The following is a 25,739-nucleotide window of genomic DNA, read 5'->3' as shown; positions in this document are numbered from 1 at the left end:
TTGCCAGTTCGACCCGCTCCCAGGTTCACTTATTAAAAGTCTTTTTGGCGTCCTTGGGCCTTCAGTTCTAAATATTATAAACATATCACTCTCCTCAGGTGTAGTTCCAGCAGCTTTTAAGTCCGCCGTTATTAAACCCACACTGAAACGACCCAACCTTGATCCAGAAATCTTAAGTAATTATACACCTGTGTCAAACCTACCTTTCCTCTCCAAAGTACTTGAAAAAGTAGTGGCACAGCAGCTGAATGTTTTCATATCCGAGAATAACCTTTTTGAATCCATGCAATCAGGATTCAGGGCTAACCACTCTACTGAGACAGCTCTGATCAAGGTAACAAATGATCTCCTACTGGCAATGGATTCTGGCGCTTCATCACTTTTGCTGCTGCTGGATCTTAGTGCTGCTTTTGACACAGTGCACCACAATTTCCTACTAGAACGGTTGGAAAAATGGATTGGTCTCTCAGGAACCGTCCTCTCGTGGTTCAGATCCTACCTCTCAGATAGGACGCACTGTGTTAAATATGGTGAAATGACATCTGAGCCCTTTAATGTTACCTGCGATGTTCCGCAGGGTTCAGTGCTTGGCCCCCTTCTTTTCAGCATTTACATGCTTCCATTAGGTGATATTATTCGCAAGTACAATATCAGCTTCCACTGCTACGCAGACGACACTCAACTATATCTTCCGTTGGAGGAATCTACCACACTAAACTGTGGAAATTTGGAGGCCTGCCTCATTGAGATAAAAGAGTGGAGGTCACTCAATTTCTTGCGTCCTAACTCTGAAAAGACCGAAATGTTAGTCATTGGTCCATCTAAATGCCGTGACTTATTCTCAAAAACTGCTGTGAACATTGACAAATGTCACATCACACAGAGTGACTCAGTTAAAAATTTAGGTGTCATATTTGACCCTGATCTATCCTTTGAAATGCATGTAAAGAAAATTACTAGAACCGCTTTCTTCCATCTTCGTAACATTGCTAAAATCCGTTCAATATTGTCTCAGTCTGATGCGGAAATTACAATTCATGCATTTGTTACCTCCCGTCTCGATTACTGTAATGCACTACTCTCTGGTCTCCCGAAGTCTAGAATCAAGTCTCTTCAGCTGGTACAAAATGCCGCAGCGAGGCTTTTAACTAGGACAAAAAAGTACGATCACATAACACCGATTTTGGCTAACCTGCATTGGCTCCCAGTTAGCCAAAGATGTGACTTCAAAGTTCTCTTAGTATTGTACAAAATCATACATGGACTTGCTCCCTCTTATCTTTCAGATCTGATTTGCCCCTATGTCCCAGTCCGAAGCCTACGATCTGAGAGTGCCAGTCTTCTGGTGATCCCAAGAGCAAAGAAGTGTTCTGCTGGTTCGAGAGCGTTCTCCTTCCGGGCACCGGTGCTGTGGAATGCTCTTCCCCCTGAGATCCGATCTGCAACCTCAGTGGAAATGTTTAAATCTAAACTTAAAACTCACTTCTACTCCATAGCATATGAATAACCTACTCTTCTCGTCGGCTGAAAAATAGTCTGTGTAATACAGTGTAATAATCTGTGAAGCCCTTTTTTGACTCTTCGTGATTTAGGGCTATATAAATAAAGATGACTTGACTTGACTTAACCCAGATTTCTTCTTTTAATGTTGCTAAAGGAATTAAAATGGTAGTGAAAGTCCTTGAAAAGTGCAAGAATTTGGCCTTGTAAAGAACACTTAAGGACTAGAACGTCACCAAAAAGACTTTTTATTAGTAGTAATTTATTAACTATTTACTTGAATATATTACATTACATTTATATGATTTCCGATTGGCTGGCCAGAAAAAAAAATCCTGATGGGTCGCTTGTGGCCCATGAGCAGCAGTCTGCCCACCCCTAGTCTAGAAGACTGTATCAAGATCACGGTCGTTACAACCCGATGATATCTATTATTAAAAGTTATCTATGTCCTGTGAAGACACTTAGGCCAGTGTGACTGAGAATCAGCATGAGGTTAATCTCTTGAGGTACAAAGATTCCCCCCACTAACCCTTTCAAGAACTGATGATGCTTCCACAGGCTGATTCTGAACCCAAAACGACCTCCCTCCCCCAGGGTCCGCTTGATTGCATGTAGGGCCCCTGTGTTGTGTACATGTACACGTGACGATAGCAGTCGTCTTTGATTGAATGCTGGGAAAACAAATGTCATCGTGTCAGCATGTGCATGTGTTAAAAGAGAGTTTTATTAGATGGTGTGAGTATCCCTGCTCGGACCATTCTATTGCTGCAATTTTATTATGTAAAATTCCTACAGTGAGTCATGTTGTCTTACATTCAAAACCCATGATTCGCTGTTGTTTATGCAAAATAATGAAAATCAATCAAGTTGTTAGTTTTAGGTTTTAGTTGTACTATGTATTAAGTTAAGACATTGCTTCTTTATTATGTTCTGTCACATTTTGAGCTTTGTAGCTAGCTATCTTAGTACCTTTTTATCTATCTAGCAAGCATTTTACATTTTTGCATCCACGCCTTACATGCAAAAGGTCCCCCGTTCGAGACAGGGTGGAAACATTTGTTGGCCTGATGAGAGATGGGCACCACCAGGCTGCCCATATGACCCTAGAAATACCAACTATGACCATTATCTAGATAACAGTTTAAGTTTGCTGGTCATCTAGCTAAAATTTGGCCTTTTTTTGTCAGAACCAGAACAGGAGGAGGACCCAGATGCGTAACGTTTCTCACACATGCTTTATTTGACGTGAATGGGGCAGTCATGTACGTTAACACAAACGCCAGTGATTCGGCGATCGCTGGGTGGAAGAAGTAGGGCAGAAGTCTGGCATGGAACAACAGGAAGCCAGAGGCCGACAAGATCGATACCAGTTACACGAGCAGATACCGGACAGATGGGGTCGAAACCGGACAGGACGAGGCAGACGGTATTGATATCAGATACAGAAGAATGGAGACGGATATCAGACAGGACGAGACAGACGGGATCAATACCTGACACTGGTGACTGGTGTTCGATATTAAACAGGACAAGATCGACGGGGACGATACCAGACACTGGAGATTGTAGAAAGGTATCAGTAGGATACCGGACAGAGTCAAAACACAGGTCTTGCAAGTCCGTTGACAGACTGACAAAGGGTGAGGAAGAGCACTTAGCTTAAAAAGGAGGGAAGCCAATCAGTCAACGAGCTGCAGCTGGCGCCAAACGGGCGGGGCCAATCGGGGGCAATGGGCAACCGTGACATCTTTCTAGCTAGCTACTGTAGATTTTTTTTATTTTTTAGCTACCTATCCAGATATTTAGATGGCTTTTTACTCTTTAAGCTAGCTATCTAGCGTTCTTTTGGAATCTATCTTGTTTATCTTTCTAGCTAACTATAAAGCCATCTTGCTAAGTTTTTATTTTAAAATTCATATCAAACTAAGTGCCCTTTGTGCTAATTAGTAACAAAAAGTAACTTGACGCTTGAAAAGTGTTAGAGACCCCTAGATATACCCTTGCTATATGCACGAGGTGGGGGTGAAATGTAATCAAAACGCTGCCAATCAGAGCGCCATTGCTCCCTAGTGTAGTGAAGGTGCAATTGCACTTGATTCTTTGGTAAGGTGTCGATGTCCCATCCCTCTTTTTGAGAACCACTGAGTTAAGCCAATTTGGTCACACATTGGCACATAGGTGAGGCTGAGTCTCCCCTACTGGGCGGGGGCGATCAAGAGTGTATGAGAATAGGTTGTTTTCTATAAGGTGCTATTTCTGCTTGTTCAATCTGACTGGCATCCATTACCGCGGTTGATTTATGTATTTGTTTCTGTTAAGGTTGGATGAATTGATTGAGGTATCGTTAAAAAAGTTTAACGATGAAAGGTGTCTCTATTGAGTATTTGTTAACGATACCTAATTTAGTTCAAAGAGGTCTCATGCTTTGTCTTTTGCTTCTCCTATCTTATCTATCATTAGGAAGGAGAAATATGGAATGGGAGGAATGCTGAAAAGTAATGCCGTGCTCGTCCCTGCGTTTTTTTGGGGGGTTTGTTGTTGTTTCTACTTGTGAGTCTAGCATGAAAATGTTGAAAGTAAGAATAGGTCTTCTACAAGTACAGGCCAAATGCCAACCCTAATCCAGAAAAGATGAAAAAGAAGAGCGTATTAAAAATGTCTAAGAAGCACACGTACTTGCATGAACATCATGAACGAGCTGACACAAACCAGGAAATGGCTGTGAGTCAAAATTTTCTAAATGCTGTACAGCTTCTTTAAATAAAAAGGGTGGAAATTATATTTTTATCCTGCTTTTTTTCTGGTTTTGGACAGCAAGATTATATAAGATGCCAGTCCGTTATTTTGGCGATTATCCCTTACTGTTAGGGGTTATTTTGACTAATAAGCACTGTTTGCATATTCATTGGCCAATAATATTGCTGTCGATCTGCTTTTTGTACCCTTGGAGATTTGATAAAATGAAAGGCTCAGGGAAAGGCATTTGAAAGAGATTTGGCATTCTGTACCGTCAGGGGGTTTGCGTGCAGTTCTCCATTGTTCTCGTTGTCATGACCCGGAACAGAATCAGGACCCAAATGCGTGACGTTTGTCACACAAGCCTTTTATTTTACGGGAAATGGGGAGTCATGCTTGTTAGGCAGCAGTCTGGCGTGGAATGATAGGAAGCCAGAAGCGGACGAGATCGATACCAATTGCCCGAGCAGGTATCAGACAGATGGGGTCGATAATGGACAGGACGGGACAGGATTGATATCAAAACAGGATATCGAAAACAAACAGAACAAACTAGAATGGAACGAAACTGGAGACAGATGTTAAACAACGGGACAGACAGGATTGATATCAAAACAGGACATCAAAATTAAACAGGACAAACTAGACGGGAACGAAACTGGAAACCGATATTAAACAGGCCAAAATAAATAGGAACAATACCGGACAGGAAATACCAACAGGAAACAGGATCGAGTCAAAACCCACGTCTTGCGGGGCAGAGGTTCGTTGATGGACTGACCAAGGAAAAACGAGAGCACTGAGGTTAAATAGACAGAAAGCCAATCTGTCAACGAGCCGCAGCTGGCGCCAAACTGGCGCCAAACTGGCGGGGTCAATTGGACGCAATGGCAACCGTGACACTCGTTGCAAGTTCAAAATTCCTTGATGTCTTCTCTCCTTATTTTGAGTGTTTACTAAACTATAATCAAGTCAAGTCATGTTTATTTGTATAGCCATTAATTACACGAAGTTTCAAAGGGCTGCATAAACCACAGGCTATTATAGACTATAGACTATTATTACGCCATCAACTGATCTAAAGGGCAAGAGAAACTCAAAACCTCAGCATGAGGAAAATGTAACCTTAAAGAGGCATCACACATGAGATAATCCCTATTGCAGGATGACCAGGCTGCAATGGATGTTGCAAGGGAATCAACACAGACATTGTCAATATGAAAGATAGGTCATTCATGAGTTATAAATGTATCAAATATCAAATTTGATTATTCATGTAAAATTGATGCAAGCATGCAATGAATGAGGGCTGTGTGCTAAACCCTTGCTGTACTGCCTGTAAACCTATGATTGCAGGCCGGTCAATGAGGACGACCTGATCTTAAAGTTCACCGATGCCGCCACAAAGGTCGAGCTGATTCCACAAAGCGATGAGGCAGCCAACCGAGAATAGGTCCAGAGGCTGGCGACCAGTGGCTCTGAAACCAACCTGGACCGGAACACACAAAAAATGAAGGAGATCCTCATGTATTTCAGTGAGAATAAGAATGACCCACCACCCCTCTATAACAACGGTAATTGTGTAGAAAGGGTTCACGTATTCAGGTTCCAAGGGGTCCTTAGCTCAGATGATTTCTCCTGGACAGCAAACACCACAGCCATCTATAAGAAGATCCAGTAGAAATTTCAATTTCTGAGAGTCCTAAGGAGGAACAACCTATAGGAAGCTGCTGCTGGCCTTCTACGTGTCATCCATAGAGAGCCTGCTGACCTATTGCGTCCCCACCTGGTACGAGAGCTAAACAGAGGTGGTCAGAAAGAGGCTGCAAAGGACAGTGATAGCAGAACAGTGCACCATTGCCTGGCCTCTCCCCTATCTGATGGACATCTACTCCAATCGGTGTCTCAGGAGAGCCTACTACATCATCAAGCACAGGTTACATCCGGGCGCCCAGCTCATTATTCTACTGCCCGCTGAAAAGCGCCCCCAGGTGCATCAGAGCAAGAACAGACAGAATGAGGAAGAGCTTCTTCCAGAAAGCCATTAACACCCTGAACTCCCACCTACAGCGTTCATGAACATAACGTTCTCTACAAATGCCACTGTGAGTACGCACATATATAGTATACAGTAATCCCTTGGTTAGCGCGGTAAATGTGACCCCAAATGCGCCCTGATATAGAGTCAGATATAATTGCTGAATTTATTTTCAATGTAACAAGCTGCTAAGCTATCTGGCGCCAAGGTTTGCTTGGTTTGTTTGGGTTGCCACTTTTACACTAGCCTATCAGAGTCGCACAACAGACAATCACGCCCACCCAACACACTTGCAACCTTTCCTTGTGATAGCCTTTGCTGTGTGCTGTCTGATCTAGAATGCAATGCACAATACGTTGATATTATGATAATAAAGACAATTCAATTCAAAATATAGGACGCAATGACCCAGCGATAAATGAGAGCGAAGCAGCGCGAGCTTATATATCATTGATATATTGTTGTTGTTTTTTTTTTGCATGTTTACCTTTTGATTTATTTTACTTGCACTAAAAAGAGAAGCCCTCCAATTCTGTTATACGTGTAAAATGACAATAAAGGTCATTAATTCGACAGGAGTCAGGATTAGCCTCGACAATACAATCTTGCGCCCAATCAAGAGACCCCGCTTGTGATGCGCATGCAGACGCACACTCACGCGCACCACTCCTCTTCCACTTTTCACTCAGCCTCCCGCTGCTCTCCATCTCGCATCTCCATCCTTAACACCACAGCAAAAGAAAAAAAAGAACAGACGACTTAACTGGTAAGAATGGGAGTCTTCTAACGTTTACGAGCGCGAAAACTCAACGGAACGGACTCCTTTTTTCAGGACAGCGAATATGTGAGGAGGTCGAATGCACGCTTAGCCTTGAGGGATACTACTCTCCAAACAATACAATTATTTAAGAAAACAAAAATACTGTAGCTTTTTTTTAATATATATTTTGTTGCGTTTCTTTTCACTATTGCAGCCGTTACTCAAGGTTCACAACAAGTTTGACGATCTGCCGCCAGCCGACGAACACGACTGAGGTAGGCTCTATTTGTATCTAATTTATCTATATATTTTTTATGATTAATTATTATTAATTCCAAAAGTACATAGACCATGGTTTTACTGTCACTATCTTCCCACAAACAATCAAGTGCTCTTTTGCTCTCTCTCTCTCTCTCTCTCTCTCTCTCTCTCTCTCTCTCTCTCTCTCTCTCTCTCTCTCTCTCTCTCTCTCTCTCTCTCTCTCTCTCTCTCTCTCTCTCTCTCTCTGTGCCCCTCGCTCTCTCTAAATGCAGTAGAATAAAATGGCTTTTTGCGATGACTCTAATCCGATTAAGTTTCCTCTGAGCTGTTTGTATTTTCTTGTTTCTGTTCACTGTCGCTAGGCATTGTCTCATTTAAATGGCCCGCGCAGGGGTCAGGAACCTATGGCTCGCGAGCCATATATGGCTCTTTTTATGAGCACATATGGCTCGGAGATAAGATACAACTTGCGCAATTACTTTCCGTATTGTAACACACGGAGCCGATTGTCGCACGTGCAAAGCTGAGATAATGCTGACTGTTGACAGGGATCAGTGCAGTATATATTGGACACAATTTTAACTACAGTTAACAGCCAAGGTGTCACACAAACAGACCCTGTTTTGGCTTTAAAATCGCAAAATAATCTTTTATATGGAAGCTCATTAAACAATCTTTGTTAATTATGGAAAAAAAGTTTATGATGAAAAGCCACATAACAAACTTTAAATACTCGGAAGCTCTAGCGAAGCACCTAGGTCCTTGAGCAATTTCATTGGGTGAGTGGTGGGAATGTGCTGAGCTATACACAGGGTGCGCACACTCCTCCTCCTAGCCCAGCGCCGTCTGCACTGAAGGTAAATATGTTAGTATCCGCGTTTGCAGTATTTTGTGACATATTTTACAAAATATCTTGGCTTGCAATTTGTTTTGAAGCCATTATTTAGGACAACAATGACAGTCAAAATGATCCTCAAACTCTTAAGTAACTGTGGGAAAGAGACAAATTTTAAGAGGTATATTTATCCTTATATGGTACATCATCAGATCATCAGACAACACACAATGAAATGAAATCCGCTGTAGAATTAGCTTTTGTCTGGGGAATACGTTTGATGGTTCAGTTGACTTTTGTGTGGCTTTATCTAAGAAAAAAAAAATCAAAATAATTTTGCTTTTGTGGCTGTTTGGGTCATAAAGGTTCCTGACCTGTATAGTGCATTAAGAAAAGGGGATAGCAGATGGTAGTTGTATTATTTGGCAAATACATAATTATTTATATATTTAAAGATATCTCTCTTCTCTCTGTCATGACCATTACAAGCAGTGGACTCAAATGTGTAACGTTTAACACAATGCTTTATTAAGGGATCGGGGAAGTCGGGGCGAGAGGAAAAAACAACAGCAATTTGATGCTCGCTGGGCAGTAGGAGCAAGAAGCCTTCGCGAATCCGGTGATGCTTGGGCAGTAGGAGCAAGAAGCCCTCGCGATAAAAGCGTGGTAAAGGATCGGAAGCCAGAGACCGACAAGCAGGATACAGGACAGGACAGGACAGACGGGAGCCAGAGTCAAAAAGTCCTTGCCTTGCATGTGCCGAGGTTCGCTGACGGACTGGCAAGGAGTGAATGAGAATGACGTGTTTGAATAGAAGAATAATTAGGGAACGAGTGGCTACTGGGGCTGAACGAAGGGCGCAGATGAGAGCAATTGGCAAATCATGACACCCTCTCTCTCTCTCTCTCTCTCTCTCTCTCTCTCTCTCTCTCTCTCTCTCTCGATATATATATATATATATATATATATATATATATATATATATATATATATATATATATATATGTATATACATATATATATGCATACACATATTTGCTCCGTTACTTTTACTTGAGTAAGCCATTTGTTTACCTGAATTTGTATACATGCACGAACAATCAGAAATGAAAGGACTAAACCAGGGGTCTCCAACCCTTTTCAAGCTGATGGCTACTTTGTGTTACTCGTTAGCGTGAAAGACACCCAGTTTGACAATAAAGAGACAAAATAATTTTACCAAAAAAAACACAATGATCCAGCAAAATGAAATGAAATGAAATGATCTGCATTTCTATAGCGCTTTTCAAGTCCAGACTTCCCAAAGCGCTTTACACTGTGCTTCACATTTCCCAATAGTGGCCGTGCAGCCATGTGAGGCGCTAACCTGCTTATTGGGGGTATTAGGGGTTCAGTGTCTTACCCAAGGACACTTCGACATGTAACAAGGATTCGAACTGCGATCTCTTGATCCCAAGACGAGCCCTCTACCTCCTGAGCCACTGCCGCCCAGCACTCGATAGCTATTTTCTAAACACATTTTACTGTGTGTTTTTCAAAGTTTAAAGTTCAAATAAGTTAACAGTCCACTTTAGTGTGATAAAATAACATATCTGTCAACCTCCACGGCTCCATGCCCGTCCAAACTGTCGTATTTTCCCTTAGAAAATACAAAATAATCTTACACCATATTTTTTTTTTCAGAATGATGCATGATGGCAAATGCCCAGGCGGCAGACGCATGCGCACAGTAGCATCAAACCGATCGATTCGTTTGCAACGAAAAACAACGAAACCGAGATAGAGGCTACCGCAGCGAACTCGTTTAACTTAATTGATTTGCCGTTTCGTGAGAGTCGGTGTTTACCGGGTGGTACCCATAATTGACAGATTTGCGTTTTTCCGTACAGATTTTCTTGTACGTCGTAAACGTCTTAGAATGCATCATAAACGTACTTTGTACAGCAAAAACGTACAGGTTGACAGGTATGAAATAAATGTTTTTATAATTTACAAGAATAATAGATGTTCGATTTTTGTGTATTCCCGCCCCTTAACTGACTTTTGTATATGCCTGCATTTCAGTATTGAGTTTTTGTGAGACATTCAGCCATCAAATTTATAAAAAAGCGTAGTCATGAGTAGGGCTGCACGATTAACCGAAATCGAATCGATATCGCGATGTGACGTAGTGCGATGATGTAACCGCAAACCCATGTGTTTTTTGGAAGGATTCATAGTTCCACTTTGTTAATAGATTGACTAGTGTTTGGCCAACAAGAATTGTCACATATCGGGGTTTAACATTGCCGGCCGATCGGAAGCAGGTTTTAATGGCACCAACCATATAGGCGAGGCAAAGTTTGCAAGACGTGTGTGCGCGACTTTGATAGGCTGGTGTAAGCTGCCAGTCAACAGTACACAAATAACCATCAAAACAAACACCACAGTTTATTGCTTTACCATCTTGTTACATTGAAAATCAATAAATTAATTTAATCGGATTCTGAGGAAAGTTAGAAAAGCGCAAAGAAAAGCGGGTGCTGCCGGGATTTTTATCACCTCCGGGAATTGACTGAGGCGGGGTCGGATCGCTAAGCTAACAGCTAGCCTAACAACACTTAAGCCACTCCTGCCCTAGGTGGCTGGTCACCAACGCCAAATCCATTACCAATAAAGCGGACGACTTGGAGTTACCACTCGTGGAAAACCACAAAATTTGTGACATTTGTATTTTGATAACCACAAAGACATTGCAGAAGTCGCGGGGACCCGACTCTAGCGTTAGCTTGCCAGCCCTTAAATTTGTTCATTTACACTGAAAGCAATAACCATCCAATTTTGTTGTCCTTTTGTATAATGACAATAAAGACCATTTATTCAACTGCAATTCTGTTTTTAATTGAACATCAATAGTTGATATTTTGTAACTCTAACTTCGTTATCTCAAGTTATGTTTGCATGTCACTATGTTTATGTCCTCGCCAGGAAAAAAATACTAGGACAGAAAATGCGCTTTTCTTTTAAAACCGAAAACCGGATCGAAATTACAATTTAGGTCTGAAAACTCGCAATTGGGTTTTGTTTTTTTGTTTTTTTCCCAAAATTGTGCAGCCCTAGTCATGAGTACAAAAAACTATACAGTTATCCCTCGGTTATCGTGGTTAATGAGGACCAGGACCCCTGCGAAAGAAAAACTGCCAAGGAGTGTTGCACCTTCAAAAAAGTCCCCACGTGTCAAATTTATTTACAAATAAAAACACAGAACACGTAATTTCTGTTGAATGAAAGGGTTTTATTCTCATTATAGAAGAGTTGGACAAAATTGAGCCATTTAGAGAGTGGCCGCACGCTAACAAAGGGTGTCCTCGGATTGAGCTATGTTTCCGCGATGATTAAAATACAATCGTCCCGAATGCAGTGGTTTCCCACGAGTTGTAGCTCCAGGTCACCTTTTTCATGGGTAATGGTTCTGGCGTTTGTGAGATTATTTCTCGGCAGGGGTGGCTTAAAAGAGTTGTTAGTTGAGAGTTGCCTAGTTACTTCAGAATAATATTACTCAAGTAGAAGTAAAAAGTATTCATTGCTTGGTGAAGAAAATTACTCAAGAACTGAGTAACAGTGGCAACATCTTGTTTATTGTTTTTTTTTTCCAAACAACCATTTAACCGATCCTTAAATAAGTCCATCCATTAACAATAAATTACATTTACATAAATAAATTAAAACAATCAAGTTCAATTCAACTACTTTTGATAAACAATAAAATAATAATAACAGTATAAATCAAATAAATAAACTAAGAACAAGTAGCCCCAGTATTTTTTACAGGCTCTGCAGGCAGAACAACAAGCTAGCAGGGGCCAGCAACCCAACATGTTAAAAGAGCCATATTGGACCAAAAAACAAACAAAAAAATTGTCAGGAACTGCAAAAAATGAAATGCCTTATTTATAAGCCTTATAATGAACGCAACACATGCTGTATTCATCTATGTTAGCCTACTATCAAAATTACTAAGATGGATGCAGCACACCCTGTGGAGAATGAGGTGACTGCTGTCACAGTTTCACGGACAGACTGAGGAGATTATTTCTCCCTCATGCCATGAGGCTCTTTAACTCCACCCAGGGGAGTAAAACCCCACATTAAACCCCAACCCCAAATTTGCATATTTTACCCTATTTTTATTACAATGTCTATTTTTTGGAACATTATCTAAATGCTCTTTATTGTACACGTTATATTGGGTATTTTTGTATTCTTTATCCATCCATCCATTAGCTGCACCACTTATCCTCGGGGGTGCTGGAGCCCATCCCAGCTATCTTCGGGCAGTGGGCAGGGGACACCCCGAATTGGTTGCCAGCCAGAGGGACAGACAATTCGCTTGCTCGTTCACACCTAGGGACAATTTGGAACCGCCAATTAACCTGACATGCATGTTTTTGGAATGTGGGAGGAAACCGGAGTGCCCGGAGGAAACCCACGCAAGCACGGGGAGAACATGCAAACTCCACACTGGAGGTTCGATCTCATGACCCTAGAACTGTGCCGCACATGCGCTAACTACTGCCCCGCCGTGCTGCCCTGTATTTTATATCTCTTATATTATTTTTTAACACAAGGATACTGCTGGAAATATGAATTTCCCTTCAGGGATGAATAAAGTATCTACAGTGCATCCGGAAAGTATTCACAGCGCTTCACTTTTTCCACATTTTGTTATGTTAAAGCCTCATTCCGAATTGTACTAATTTAATCTCTTATCTCAAAATTCTATACAAAATACTCCATTATGACAATGTGAAAAAGTGTTTTTTTAACTTTTTTTGAATTTATTAAAAATAGAAAACTAAGAAATCACATTTACATAAGTATTCACAGCCTTTGCCATGAAGCTCAAAATTGAGCTCAGGTGCATCTTTTTTCCATTGATCATCCTTGACATCTTGCTACAGCTTAATTGGAGTCCACCTGCAGTAAGTTCAGTTGATTGGACATGATTTGGAAAGGCACACACCTGTCTATATAAGGTCCCACAGTTGAGTGTGCATGTCAGAGCACAAACACCAAGCATGAAGTCAAAAGAACTGTCTGTAGACCTGCGAGACAGGATTGTCTTGAGGCACAAATCTGGGGAAGGATACAGAAAAAATTCTGCTGCTTTGAAGGTCCCAATGAGCACAGTGGCCTCCATTATTCGTAAATGGAAGACATTTGGAACCACCAGGACTCTTCCTAGAGCTGGCCGGCCTTCTAAACTGAGCGATCGGGGAAGAAGGGCCTTGGTCGGGGAGCTGACCAAGAACCCGATGGTCACTCGGTCAGAGCTCCAGCGTTCCTCTGTGGAGAGAGGAGAGCCTTCCAGAAGGACAACCATCTCTGCAGCAATCCACCAATCAGGCCTGTATGGTAGAGTGGCCAGACAAAAGCCACTCCTTAGTAAAAGGAACATGGAAGCCCGTCTGGAATTTGCCAAAAAGTACCTGAATGACTCTCAGACCATGAGAAACAAAATTCTCTGGTCTGATGGGACAAAGATTGAACTCTTTTGTGTGAATGCCAGGCGCCATGTTTGGAGGAAACCAGGCACTGCTCATCACCAGGCCAATACCATCCCTACAGTGAAGCATGGTGGTGGCAGCATCATGCTGTGGGGATGTTTTTCAGCAGTAGGAACTGGCAGACTAGTCAGGATAGAAGGAAAAATGAATGCAGCAATATATAGAGATATCCTGGATGAAAACCTGCTCCAGAGCGCTCTTGACCTCAGGCTGGGGCGAAGGTTCAGTTTTCAGCAGGACAACGACCCAAAGCACACAGCCAAGATCTCAAAAGATTGACTTCAGAACCACTCCGTGAATGTCCTGGAGTGGCCCAGCAAGAGTCCAGACTTGAATCCGATCGAACATCTCTGGAGAGATCTGAAAATGGCTGTGCACAAACGTCTCCCATCCAACCTGATTGAGCTTGAGACTTATTGCAAAGAAGAATGGGCAAAACGGCCTAAAAATAGGTGTGGGAAACTTGTGGGATCATATTAAAAAAGACTTGAGGCTGTATTTGCTGCCAAAGGTGGATCAACAAAGTATTAAGCAAAGGCTGTGAATACTTATGTAAATGTGATTTCTTAGTTTTCTATTTTTAATAAATTCAAAAAAAGTAATAAAAAAAACTTTTCACATTGTCATAATGGAGTATTTTGTGTAGAATTTTAAAATAAGAGATTAAATTAATACAATTTGGAATGAGGCTGTAACATAAGAAAATGTGGAAAAAGTGAAGCACTGTGAATACTTTCCGGATGCACTGTATCTACCTGACAACAACCTCCGTGGCTCCTTTAAAAGGTGTTGGGCTTGGGCTGCAAAGCTTGGCTCCCACTCAGGGGACACGAAAGAAAAAAAACAAAGGAGGAATGCGTGTTTTTACTTAAGTAACGGAATCAATGAAGCCTAATGTAGCAGAGTAAGAGTACCGTCTCTTCGTCACAAATCTACTTAAGTGAAAATATAGTGATTGAAAAATACTCCCAGAAGTACAGTCTCCCAAAATGTAAATGTCACGGAGTAAATGTAACTTGTTACAACCCACCTCTCATCAGCCTCTCCGCACACTATTTTGGGATAGAGGCGTGCATTTAGGAAGGCTATAAGACCAGAGCAGTATCCTCTTCCAGCTGTTGACAACAACAACAACATGGTTCACCGTGTGGCACTCATAAAAAAAGGTGAGAAGACTTGCATATCAATTGGCTCCAAATTACTGAAGCATCTGTCCTGGTTCTCCAGAGGGCAACAAAGTGTGAGTAGCTGGCACTTTGATCATGACCGGGGGAGAAAAAAAACAAAAGCTGTAGCTTGTGGCCTCGTGCAAAGTTCCCTCTAATTTTCCACGGGTCTGAGCGTTCACACAAAGTCGGTGAGCAACGCTTGAAACAACAGTGAGCAACAGTGGCAACTTAATCATTATCAAACATGTCCAAAACTTGACATCATTTTACATTTTGCTGAGTTTCCTGCAATGCAAAATTAGTTTTCACTTTTGAATGAATTGACTAATGTACAATTGCAAAGGTTGCAGGGCCTACAAACGCCATTTGCTTTTAAAATTCTTTCACAAGATTTCCATTTCTTTTAATTCCTGGTATCTTTTGTCGCATAATACAAACATTTTGGGGGCTTATCTAGTCAGTTGCACGATACATAACTGTATTTAATTACATTTCTTAGTGGAAGTACAATGTTGACAACAAGATTACCTTGATATAATTGGAAATGATTTGAATGCAACACAAACTTTTTCCTCCTCTGTTTTTTTCTCCTTTTTTTCAAATTCCTTTTTAAAAAATCTCATTGTGTTTATTTTTTCCTAGCTTTTACTTTTTTCTTGCTTTTTATTTCCCTTTATTTGCTTTTTTCTTTTCTTCTGGCTTTTTTTCTTAATTTTTCCTGCTCTTTTTCCTCTTTTTCTCTCCTTTTGTTTCGTTTTTTTTCCTCAGCTTTTCACTACTTCTTCATTTTGGTATTTTTTTTCTTTTTTGTTCTATTTCCCCCCTTCCTTTAAGTCATTTTGTGCACATATTTACATAATATTTGGTCGTGTAGGGATTAAAGAAGCAAAAACAACCTGAAGAGCCGTTTGGGACCCGAAAGAGCCGGTTCTTTTTAGTGAGCCGAGCCAAAGAAGCCGGTTCTCAAAAAACTCTACTGACTTTACTCAACTTCTTTCTACCTCGACATTGACTTCAAAATACCGCATTTAGAACACAGCGTCAGGGGAACCCGTGTATTTTTACCTTCATGCACTGTAACTTTGACTTAATTCGCTTTTTAATTAGCAATTTTGAGCCCTCATTTTTGTAAGCTGGCTAGATTTTCTTGTGCGCGGAAAAGCTCTGGGTATTGCGCAATTGCGCACACACGCAGCTTAGAGCGAACATTAGCCTCGTGCATGTCTGCCAGGCTGGCTAAAGCACCAGTAAGGATAATTTCAGAGGACGGAAATCTTAATGAATAAAAGTGAATTACTGTATTTTCACGACCACAGGATGCAACAGTCTTAAAAGGTGCAGACTCCGTAGCTGGCTCTGTTTCTGTATTTAACACAAGCACAGGGCGCACCGCACGACAGGGCGCACCGCACGACAGGGCGCACCGCACGACAGGGCGCACCGCACGACAGGGCGCACCGCACGACAGGGCGCACCGCACGACAGGGCGCACCGCACGACAGGGCGCACCGCACGACAGGGCGCACCGCACGACAGGGCGCACCGCTGCGGCCACCTTACATCAACACAGAGAAGCATACAGGTGTGTGGATTTAAAAATACAGTGGGAGCAAAACTGAGTTTGGTTAAGTTAAGTCATTATTTGTTTGTATAGTCCTTTATCACAAAACATCTCAAAGAGCTGCACAGACCTCCGTTACAACACCCCCTGATCTGAAACCTACACCAGGGCAAAGAAAAACTCATAAACATTTGAATGGGGAAAATGGTGAAAACTTTAGAAGGGGTCACACGTGACCTGTGGATCTTTTAAGAATTGATTAAAAAGTAAGACTCAGATAAAGACTCAGCAGCTTCTTGTTAACATGTTGAAGGCTGTTTTTCAGCTTCCTCCACTTGTGAACCATCGATTCATTCATCAGTTCTCTAGCGGCTGTTTGTTTTCCATGTTTTTCCGCGTAGTGTAGAAATTAACACACCATGGCAGACAAAATCACAGAAAGCATTCATTGGAGGGAAAGTGAGGTTTTGTATTAAATTAATATTTGGGGGGAAAACTCTGTTCAGCCTCCAATAGAACAAAAACTTTCAAATTGCTAGGTAGGCTACGGCGTTAGCATCCATGAGGACTTCCACAAACAATGGGCACATTGCGGGTGACGTCAGGTGTCCTCTTCTGCGCAAGCAGGACACTTGTGGCCTTCAAACAGGAGACGCTTAAAGGTCACAGGAGACCGCATACAAGTTGCATCTAGTTGAATATATGAACGATCTCACAGAGTATTTCACCCAAAAATCAAAATCAAGGATTAAGCTCTGCATTGTGAACGGCAGCCTCATGGTGCCCTCAGGTACACCTACCACTTAACACAACTGCACAATTTGAAGAAAATCTGAGACTTTTTTCCTCATTATTAATTTTACGATTATCCGTTCATGTTAACACATTTGAGTAATCTGATTGCTTCAGCTTACATGCAGTTTCCCTCATCTATGATTTATTATTTGCCCCAAAGCACTGAGTGACTTGCAGTAAAGAGATAAATTAAACGTGCAAAGTACTAAAAAAGGATCATATAAAGGGAATGTGAGAGTTGTATCCATCCATATACCTGTATAGTGTAAATCTTTGCTTTTAGTGAAATACACGCAACCACCATGTATAAGGGGTTATTCGTCTGTCTCTAGGCATGGAAACGAGTCAGATTGCTCCAGAAATCCAGTATTCTGTTTCCAATCTGACTATTGTCTGCAAGCAGACATTCTCACAGTTGCTATTGGGTATTTTTTTTTCAATGGAGAATTGTTATATAAATGTAATGTGTAAGTTGTTAAATTTCTATTCCCATGCCCTAGTATTTCGCTCCTATCAATAATGCAGCACAGTTAGAGGCAAGAGTAATGACTTCCTACATGTATTTTAACCCATCTACTGCAATATAAAAGTGGAGTAGAAATTGCAGTCTAATCTTTCTTTCTTTCTGTTTTTCTCTCTTTCTTTCCCTGTCTTACCCCCCTGTCTTTCCTTATGTTACTATTACTTTCTTTTTTGTTCCCGTCTTTCTCTGTCTTTTACGCTCTTATTTACTCACTCTTCCCCTCTTTTCCTCTCCTTTTTTTCCCTTCTTTTTCCATTACTCTCTTTAATTTGTTTGTTTCATTCTCTCAATCTTTCTCTATATTACTATCTCTTTCTTTCTTTATTAATTAATTACTTTTATTTCTTTGTTTCTTTCTGTCTTTCTTACCCTCTACCCCACTCTTCTCTACTTCTTTCCTATTAATTTCTTGCTTTGTCTCTTTTTTCATTTATCGTTTTCTTTTTTGTTTATTTCTTCTATCTTTTTTTCCTGTCTTTTTTCTTTCTTCCATCTTTCTCTCTGCATTTTATATTTCTCTTTTTCTCTTTTTTCTCTCACTCTTCCTTTCTTCCTTTTGTTCTTTCTTACTTTCTTTTCGCTCTCTTTCTCTCCATATATCTGTTTTCTCTCTCATTCTTTTCTTCTTTCTTTATCATCTCTCTTTTCCCTATATTTTTAACTCTTTTTTTGTTCATTCCTACGTTCCTTCTTTCCTTTCTTCCGTCTTTCCTTCCTTTCTTGCTTTCTCTCTTTTTTCAATTTCTTTCTTTCTCTCTTCAAATTCTCTTTTTCTCTTGCTTTCTTTCTCTCTTACTTTTTATGTTCTTGTTTCTCTCTTTTTCCAGATTCTCAACTTTCATGACCCATCCAAGTGGCATTTTTCTCCTCTCTGGTGGTCCATCTATGTTCATCCCTCTTCTTGGTTGAACTGAAAATCTGCAACAAAAGTTTACAGGTTGAGGACGTTGTCAGATATATTAAAAAATTCAGTTATCAGGAAAATGAGGCTTAATGAGGCGTAATTCGGAGTGAGCGAAAAATAGCAGTTAATCCCGCATGTAATGTTTGACATTTGACGAAACCTGATTTTATTCATTCCAATGAAGTAGCACACTTGTCTCTTCCTTGCTCCAAAAGTTTATTTCGTTGCTGCGCCTCATGTGTTGTGCTTGTATGCTTCAAGCATGGGCAATAACATTTGTGGCATTCTTATTTTTAATTGTCTTGTGAGGCTTGTTCAGAAAATTTGCCAGAATTAACATTTACTATTTGTTTCTACACCACAAGCCCAAAGAATGAAGGAAAACATGAAGAAATGGAGCATGTGTAGCAACGTGGAGAATGAGTAGGAATAGTCGGGTGGTTTTACATGAAGGAGTATTCCGAATCTGAAGGGAAAGGGATACCCCAACCCAGTTAATTGGACTATCCACGGTGCAAAATAGAGGATATTCGGATTTGTGTGAGCATAAGTGAGGTTCGCTAGGTGGGTTCAATTTTATCCCATGAGACGTGTGTTCGTGTTCGTAGGTGTGTCATCAGTGTGAAGGATGTAGAGCCAGCGGGGTGGAGGAAGAGAATGGAGTGTTCCTGGAAGATGGTTCTGCTGCTCCTGTGTGCTTCACTGGCGCTCCAGTACACAGCCATCCGCACTCTGAGGGATTCACTGGCTGGACCCTGTCAGGGCGGTCCTCAGTGCCAAAGGAAACATCACAGAGGTAAAATACCTCCCAAAAACATTCCACTCCAAATCCAATAAATTATTATGTTAAGACCAACCACATATCAGTTTAGCACTGAAGGAGGACAGACTCTTTCTTCATTCGCATGTTTGGATCAACATACAGGTTGTGAAGCAGGACGGGTGAAAACAAGTGTGGAGGGAGCAGTTCTGTTGAGGTTTTTGATTACCATACAATAAAACAGATCATAACAAATACAACAAATATTCTGGGCTTGTGAGTACAGAAAAATGATGCGATGGTGTTACTAGTGCCCTTTCCAATTGATTGAGAATCATTTATACACCAAAGGGGTAGATTTGTTAAATTTGTTTTGAGTCACAAAAATTAAAAGCTTTGTATAAGCATTATAATAAATGCAGCGTGTGCTGTGTGGATCTCTATTAGCTATATTAGCCTACTATGGAAAGTTTAATGCAGCACCTTCTGTAGAGAATGATGAACCACGTGACAATTGTGTCATGGTTGCCATTGCGCCCAATTGGCCACGCCCGTGTGTGTCACCATTGCCGTGGTGCACAATTGGCCCCGCCCGTGTGTGTCACGGTTGCCATGGTGCCCAATTGGCCCCGCCCATGTGGTGCCAGCTGCGGCTCGTTGAGAGATTGACTTTCTGTTTATATAAAGCTCAGTGCTCTCTTGCTTCAGGGTGAGCCCGTCAAACGAACTTCTGCCCCACAAAACGTGGGTACTGACTTGGCCTTTTTTTCTGTGATGTCTCCAGTATTGTTCCCGTTTATTGCTGTCCTGTTTAATTTCGGGTTCCAGTTTAGTTTCCGTCTGTTTTTGTCCTGTTTATTATTTTCTCCAGTTTTCGTTACCGTCTAGTTTCTCCTGTTAATTTTCGATATCCTGACCCGTTATCTATCCTGTCTGTCACTTCCTGTCCGATATCAACTCGGGCTATTGGAATCGGTCTCGTCGGTCTCTGGCTTACTGTCCTTCCGCGCCAGACTTCCTAACGTGCGTGACTCCTGTTCTGATTCATGACAAATTGTTGGATACACCCTCAAGTTCAGCATTCTTACAATGTTAATGCATTAATTACACTATTCATTTCCTTGATAAAATTAAAGAAATGTAATTTGGAAGCCGGGGCAGCACGGTTAGCGCTGTGCGGCACAGGTCATGTCATGGGAACCTGTCGTGGGTTCAAATCCAGCTCCAGACTTCCTGTGCGGAGTTTGTATGTTCTCCCCGTGCTTGCGTGGGTTTCCTCCGGGCCCTCCGGTTTCCTCCCACATTCCAAAAACATGCACTTCAGGTCCAAATTGTCCCTAGGTGTGAATGAGCGAGTTGTCTGTCCCTGTGTGCCCTGCGATTGGCTAGCAACCAGTTCAGGGTGTCCCCTGCCCACTGCCCGGAGATGGCTGGGATGGGCTCCAGCCCCCCCCCCCCCAGCGACCCTAATGAGGATAAGCGGTACGGCTAATGAGATGAGATGAGATGAATTTGGAAGCCAAACTTTTGATGTCACTTATTTTGAGGATTGGAAAAAACTAAAAAAAAGTTGCATAATGTGCCCTGTATCTGGGCAACAAAAACAGTGCAATAAAACGTAGCATGCATCTAAAAAAATACAACAGCCTTTTGACGAAGTAAGGTAAATAAACTCACATTAATGCAGTTTAAGTTTTATTTCTGTGCAAATCTCAAGCAAGTCCGTGCATGGGTAAAATGCAGCAGCTTCCTCTTCTCTCTCTCTCTCTCTCTGATTTAATGCTAAAAGCTACCAACATTTGTCAAAATATATTCTGACAAAAATCACTTAATAAAAACAGCTACTTTGTTACTAAAACGTGCTTATGGCGGTATTGTGCTCTTACCCATTCAATGTGACTTTTGCGTTGACATTAGGAGGGTAGTGTTAAATTGTGACACTGCCGCTTTAAAAGGGGCGGAGCCTGTGCTTCCCCACCCCCCCCAAAAAAAATGGAGAGAGAAAAAGAAGGAAAGGACCCATGTGAGGCATGTACCTCACCCGCAATCATGGATGTATAAAATTAAAAATGTATTAAAAGTTTCATGCAGTTTATCCAAAGTTTTTTCTCATTTAAAATATCTGTCTTTGATTTTCTTCTTCAAAATTGTTGAATTTTAACCATATATTATGAATTTTATAAATACAATATGTTTGTAACGTGTGCTGAGCATTTGAAAATGCATCCAATTCTCTTACCTCATGGTAAAGGGCAATTGTAAGACGAATGATTCTGATTTGATGAACACCACAGCTCCAAACAATTCAATTTGTGATAGCTTTAGCAAGTCAAGCCAAGTTATTTTTTCCCACGTTGTATAGACTTTTTCCATCATAGATGAGTACTTATTTATTGATGCTTTTATTCAGGAGAAGCAGCACATGTACTTCATCTATAAGTTAAGGAAAGACAATGAAATATATTTTTTTCCATGCCAGTTTATATAAATCCTTTTTTTGTTTAGCCATTCAAATGATGAATAAGATGTAGGTCCATTTATTCTTACCAGGTTCTGACTGCATGTCACTGTATGGTATATTGTCTTATTACATTTCTATATTGTATTCAAGATGCACAGTGTGGCCTTCTTTTTCTCTGAGCAACTGGCACGCAAAATGTATGTGCACGCTACTCTATACAGAAAATAAATATCACATATTGTAGGGTCAGAAAGTAGGGCCAGAATCCTGTATTATTTTCTACCTCTTTGTGATAAAGACAGTAGATTAAGTCAAGGCAGATCAATTCACAAGGGAAGCATGCTGCAATTGAAGGCAATGAAAGAGAATACAAAACCAATGAATTTTCAAGGAGACGTATAAAAGAAGAAACAAGGTTCATGATTAGTTTTACAATTACCCTTCAATTTTTTCGTGATTAATTCCCTCTCATACCACGTGTGCTACTGGCAGTCGTATTCGCAATCAACTCCTCATCAGCCGTAATTACAGGTTGGGTGTTTGTGCTATTTATAGAGAGTCAGTATTTCATAAGTTGCCACAGTAATCGCGGGAAGAACAGCTTTGATACCTTTTGTACACTTTTTTAATCACCAAAAGTAAACACATTAGGTTAGACGTCAAAACATTTGTTTTAAAATGATCCAAATTATTTTTACAATGACTTTTAAGGCTGAGTTGACATTTTTTTCATGTTATGGTCTAGACTGGCTTGCTGTGGTCCCATTTGCAAGCAGTGTGTATAGCATACCAGGTTTTTTTAATTTGTTGTTTGTTTTTAATGTTTACATGATGTGGAGCAACTCTGGGAGTATATGTAATCAAAAAACGTTGAACTGAAAATATTTTAAAATAATGAGATAATTACAGTAAAAATGTTTAGTTTACAGAAAATAAATGTTATGTCTTTAAAACTAACGGACAGATAGATATTAGATGTATATTTTTTGCAAGCCTTATGGCCAAATGTCTTTTATGACTGTCGATGCTTGTCACAGATCTATGTATTCAATTTTAAAAATTCAATAAATGAAAATCACAATGATTAAACACTTGAATGATGCAATGAAATTAAATGATCTGCATTTATATAGCGCTTTTCAAGTCAATGACTTCCCAAAGCGCTTCACAATGTGCTCCACATTTCCCAATAGCGGCCTTGCAGCCATGTAAAGCGCTAACCTGCTTATTGGAGGGAATGTTGTATATAGTTTGTATATAATACTGTTTGTATCTAATTTAGTTGTTTAAAAAAAACTTTACAGGGAGCCTGTCAATCTGGGTGGTTCTGTGCGTAGGAATTTTGGTATTTAAAAAAATATATTTGGGTAAAAATGTACCCATCCCTTAATAATGGGGGCATGTAATTTGGTTTGGCCCAGTTAACTCTGGGCTAGATTCACTCTTAATAGGGTATGCAATTAACCTACAATGTTTTTGGAACACGGAAGCCATTGCACCAAGAGAAGATCCATACAGGCATGTCGAAATAATTAATAATAGCACGTGAAAGCCTGCTGTCACAATAAACTTGGAAATACATCCAATATTCAGTGTGGAAAGGCCACCTCCTGTCAGGGGGCGAAGAGAGGAGACAAAGTGAATGGAGTGTGACAGAGGGTGTGGAAAATGATGCACAGTAATAATTGTGTCGTTTAAAAATACAAATAATCCAAATGGATATAAATGGAAAATATGCAATGAAATATATATATATATATTCTTGTCCTCCCCATAGAGTCAAGTTGGGGAACCTTGTGTGATAATGGTTGGATTTCCATGAAGACTCCTCAAAAGCACATCTTGCTGTTTGCTACCACGCGCAGTGGTTCGTCCTTCACTGGTCAGCTACTCAACCAGCATCCTGAGATCTTTTATATGTTTGAACCTCTTTATAATGTACAGCAGACCTTCACAAATTCCAGTAGCAGGATTCAGCATACTTTTGATCGCCGAACCCTTCTGGGCGCATACAGAGACCTTCTGCTCAACTTGTATAAATGCGACCTTCACTTCATGGAGAATTACATCCGCCCTCAACCGCAGGACCACATCACTAATTCCTTGTTCCGTAGAAGCTCCAGCTACGCCCTTTGTTCCCCTCCTGTATGTCCGGAAGGAGAAAAAGGAACGTCACTCGATCTACTTGAAGACCATTGGTGCGCCAAGAAGTGCGGTGCTCTGAACCTCACCTTAGCATCCAGATCATGCCTGTCAAGTGGCCATATTGCCATCAAGATAGTTCGGATCCCCGAGGTGATGGACTTAAAAACCTTGATGGAAGATCCACGTCTTGACCTTAGGATCATCCACCTGGTGAGAGACCCGAGGGCCATCCTAGCCTCACGCATGGCGGCGTTTTCGAATCAGTTTCACGCCTGGAAAATCTGGAACGTGACAGGGCGCCAACCGCGGTATGTGGACCTATCACAAATCACCAGCACCTGCAAGGAAATGCTGGCGTCTGCCAAAGCAGGATTGCAGAGCCCTGCCTGGCTGAAAGGTCGCTATTTTTTAGTGAGATATGAAGACTTAGCCTTTAATCCAAAGCACAAAGCCAACCAGCTCTACCAGTTTATTGGCCTCAAGATGGAAGAAAGGGTGCAGAGGTGGATAAAAAGGAACACCAAAAGCAATCTGTCTGCTCCATCAGAATGGAACTATAAATATTCCACGACTAGAGACTCAAAAATGACTGCTGAGAGTTGGAGGCATCGTCTGGGCTATGACATTGTCAGGACGATACAAAATCTGTGTAATGACACTTTGGCCCTATTGGGATATAGACCTGTGCATTCTGCAGTAGACTTAAGAGACTTGTCCTACAGCCTTGTTGCACCCATCCAATTTCACAGCTTTTCTCAACCTTTACCTACAACCCAAAATTCTCTGGAAAGCACTTAATGTATTTGTTAAATTTTTGTTCCTATTGGTTGTGTGTTTTGTTATAGTTCAAATGGGTCTTTTAGACTGGAAAAGTTTGAAAACTCCTTAACCAGTTCTAAATTGTTACAGTTCTTCTTCCGTTTAATCTATATTTGTCAGGTATTTCATATTTTAACCCATCATTTATATATATTATTTTTCAATACTGATTGTAGATAGTACATTTCTTGTGTTGTGCGTATGTAAGTCTTACTTTTTAATTGCAAGACAACACCAAGGAACTACATTGTATGAAAATAAGCATTGTGCTTTATGTGCGTATGGATGAGTGTTAAAGGTAAGATCAAGCCTAAGAATTCCAGCCCAACCCGACCCGCGGGTATTAAAGCCGTCCGGGCACAAGCCCGACAAATTATCCTGATTTGGGGGACTGAGCCCCAAGCAAACCTGAATTTTCCTGTTTTATTTGTGAGGGGGAGGGAAAAGGAGGGTCGGGGTTCGGCCAGGTTTGGGTCCAAGATCTTATCTCTAATGAGTGCCATTAACAGGTATCAATACTAAGCCAATAGAGACGCCTCCCGACTTACTTACATTCGACTTACGGATTCCAGCAGATACAATCATTTTTTTGGGGATGTCGTAAAAAAATCTGGACATTGCTGTAAGTTAGATTTTGTATTGCGTGCACCTTTTTCCTAGTACAGGACAATACTGTCGTGCTTCTTTCTGCCGCTATCTTCGTGTGGTGGCGCTGTGATAGGTCACCCAGCATCCACCAGTAAGTAAAAAAAATCAGCTTCCTCTTTCTACTTCGTATGTTAACATACAATGCTACGTGTACTGAATCTCTAGCGCGTTTAGAACTTTGGTGTTTTTTATTGTTTAATATCTCGTGCATCCATTCAATATGGTTGGTGTAAAGTGTAAGGAAGAGGCGAGCCGTTTCTTTTGAAACAAATGTG

The 25,739-nt window shown here is 41.0% G+C and overlaps 1 protein-coding gene across 2 annotated transcripts; it reads left to right on the top strand.

The window, feature by feature from the left end:
- The first annotated feature begins 6,984 nt into the window (after positions 1-6,984).
- On the top strand, positions 6,985-24,988 carry LOC148363317 (carbohydrate sulfotransferase 1). Of its 2 annotated transcripts, XM_088339389.1 has the most exons (6): positions 6,985-7,043; positions 7,252-7,312; positions 16,227-16,430; positions 18,555-18,664; positions 19,240-19,427; positions 23,630-24,988. In XM_088339389.1, exons 5-6 carry the CDS (start codon positions 19,289-19,291, stop codon positions 24,793-24,795), a joined length of 1,305 nt encoding a protein of 434 aa, XP_088195515.1. In that variant the 5' UTR covers positions 6,985-7,043; positions 7,252-7,312; positions 16,227-16,430; positions 18,555-18,664; positions 19,240-19,288; the 3' UTR covers positions 24,796-24,988. The 2 variants fall into 2 exon arrangements, with proteins under 2 accessions (XP_088195515.1, XP_088195516.1); XM_088339390.1 differs by lacking the exons at positions 16,227-16,430; positions 18,555-18,664 and having other exon boundaries at positions 6,987-7,043.
- Positions 24,989-25,739: the final 751 nt, after the last annotated feature.

This window comes from Urocampus carinirostris, chromosome 7 (assembly GCF_059441175.1).
Source record: "Urocampus carinirostris isolate Australia breed hairy pipefish chromosome 7, RoL_Ucar_1.0, whole genome shotgun sequence".
In the NCBI taxonomy this organism is placed as follows: Eukaryota; Metazoa; Chordata; class Actinopteri; order Syngnathiformes; family Syngnathidae; genus Urocampus; species Urocampus carinirostris.
Note: the sequence above shows the minus strand (reverse complement) of the source record. Positions and strands in the feature narration are given on the sequence as shown.

Coding starts and splice junctions, on each gene's coding strand:
- LOC148363317 (XM_088339389.1), top strand. CDS start 19,289: ATGGAGTGTTCCTGGAAGATGGTTCTGCTGCTCCTGTGTGCTTCACTG. Junction 19,428..23,629: donor CCAAAGGAAACATCACAGAG/GTAAAATACCTC, acceptor TCCTCCCCATAG/AGTCAAGTTGGGGAACCTTG.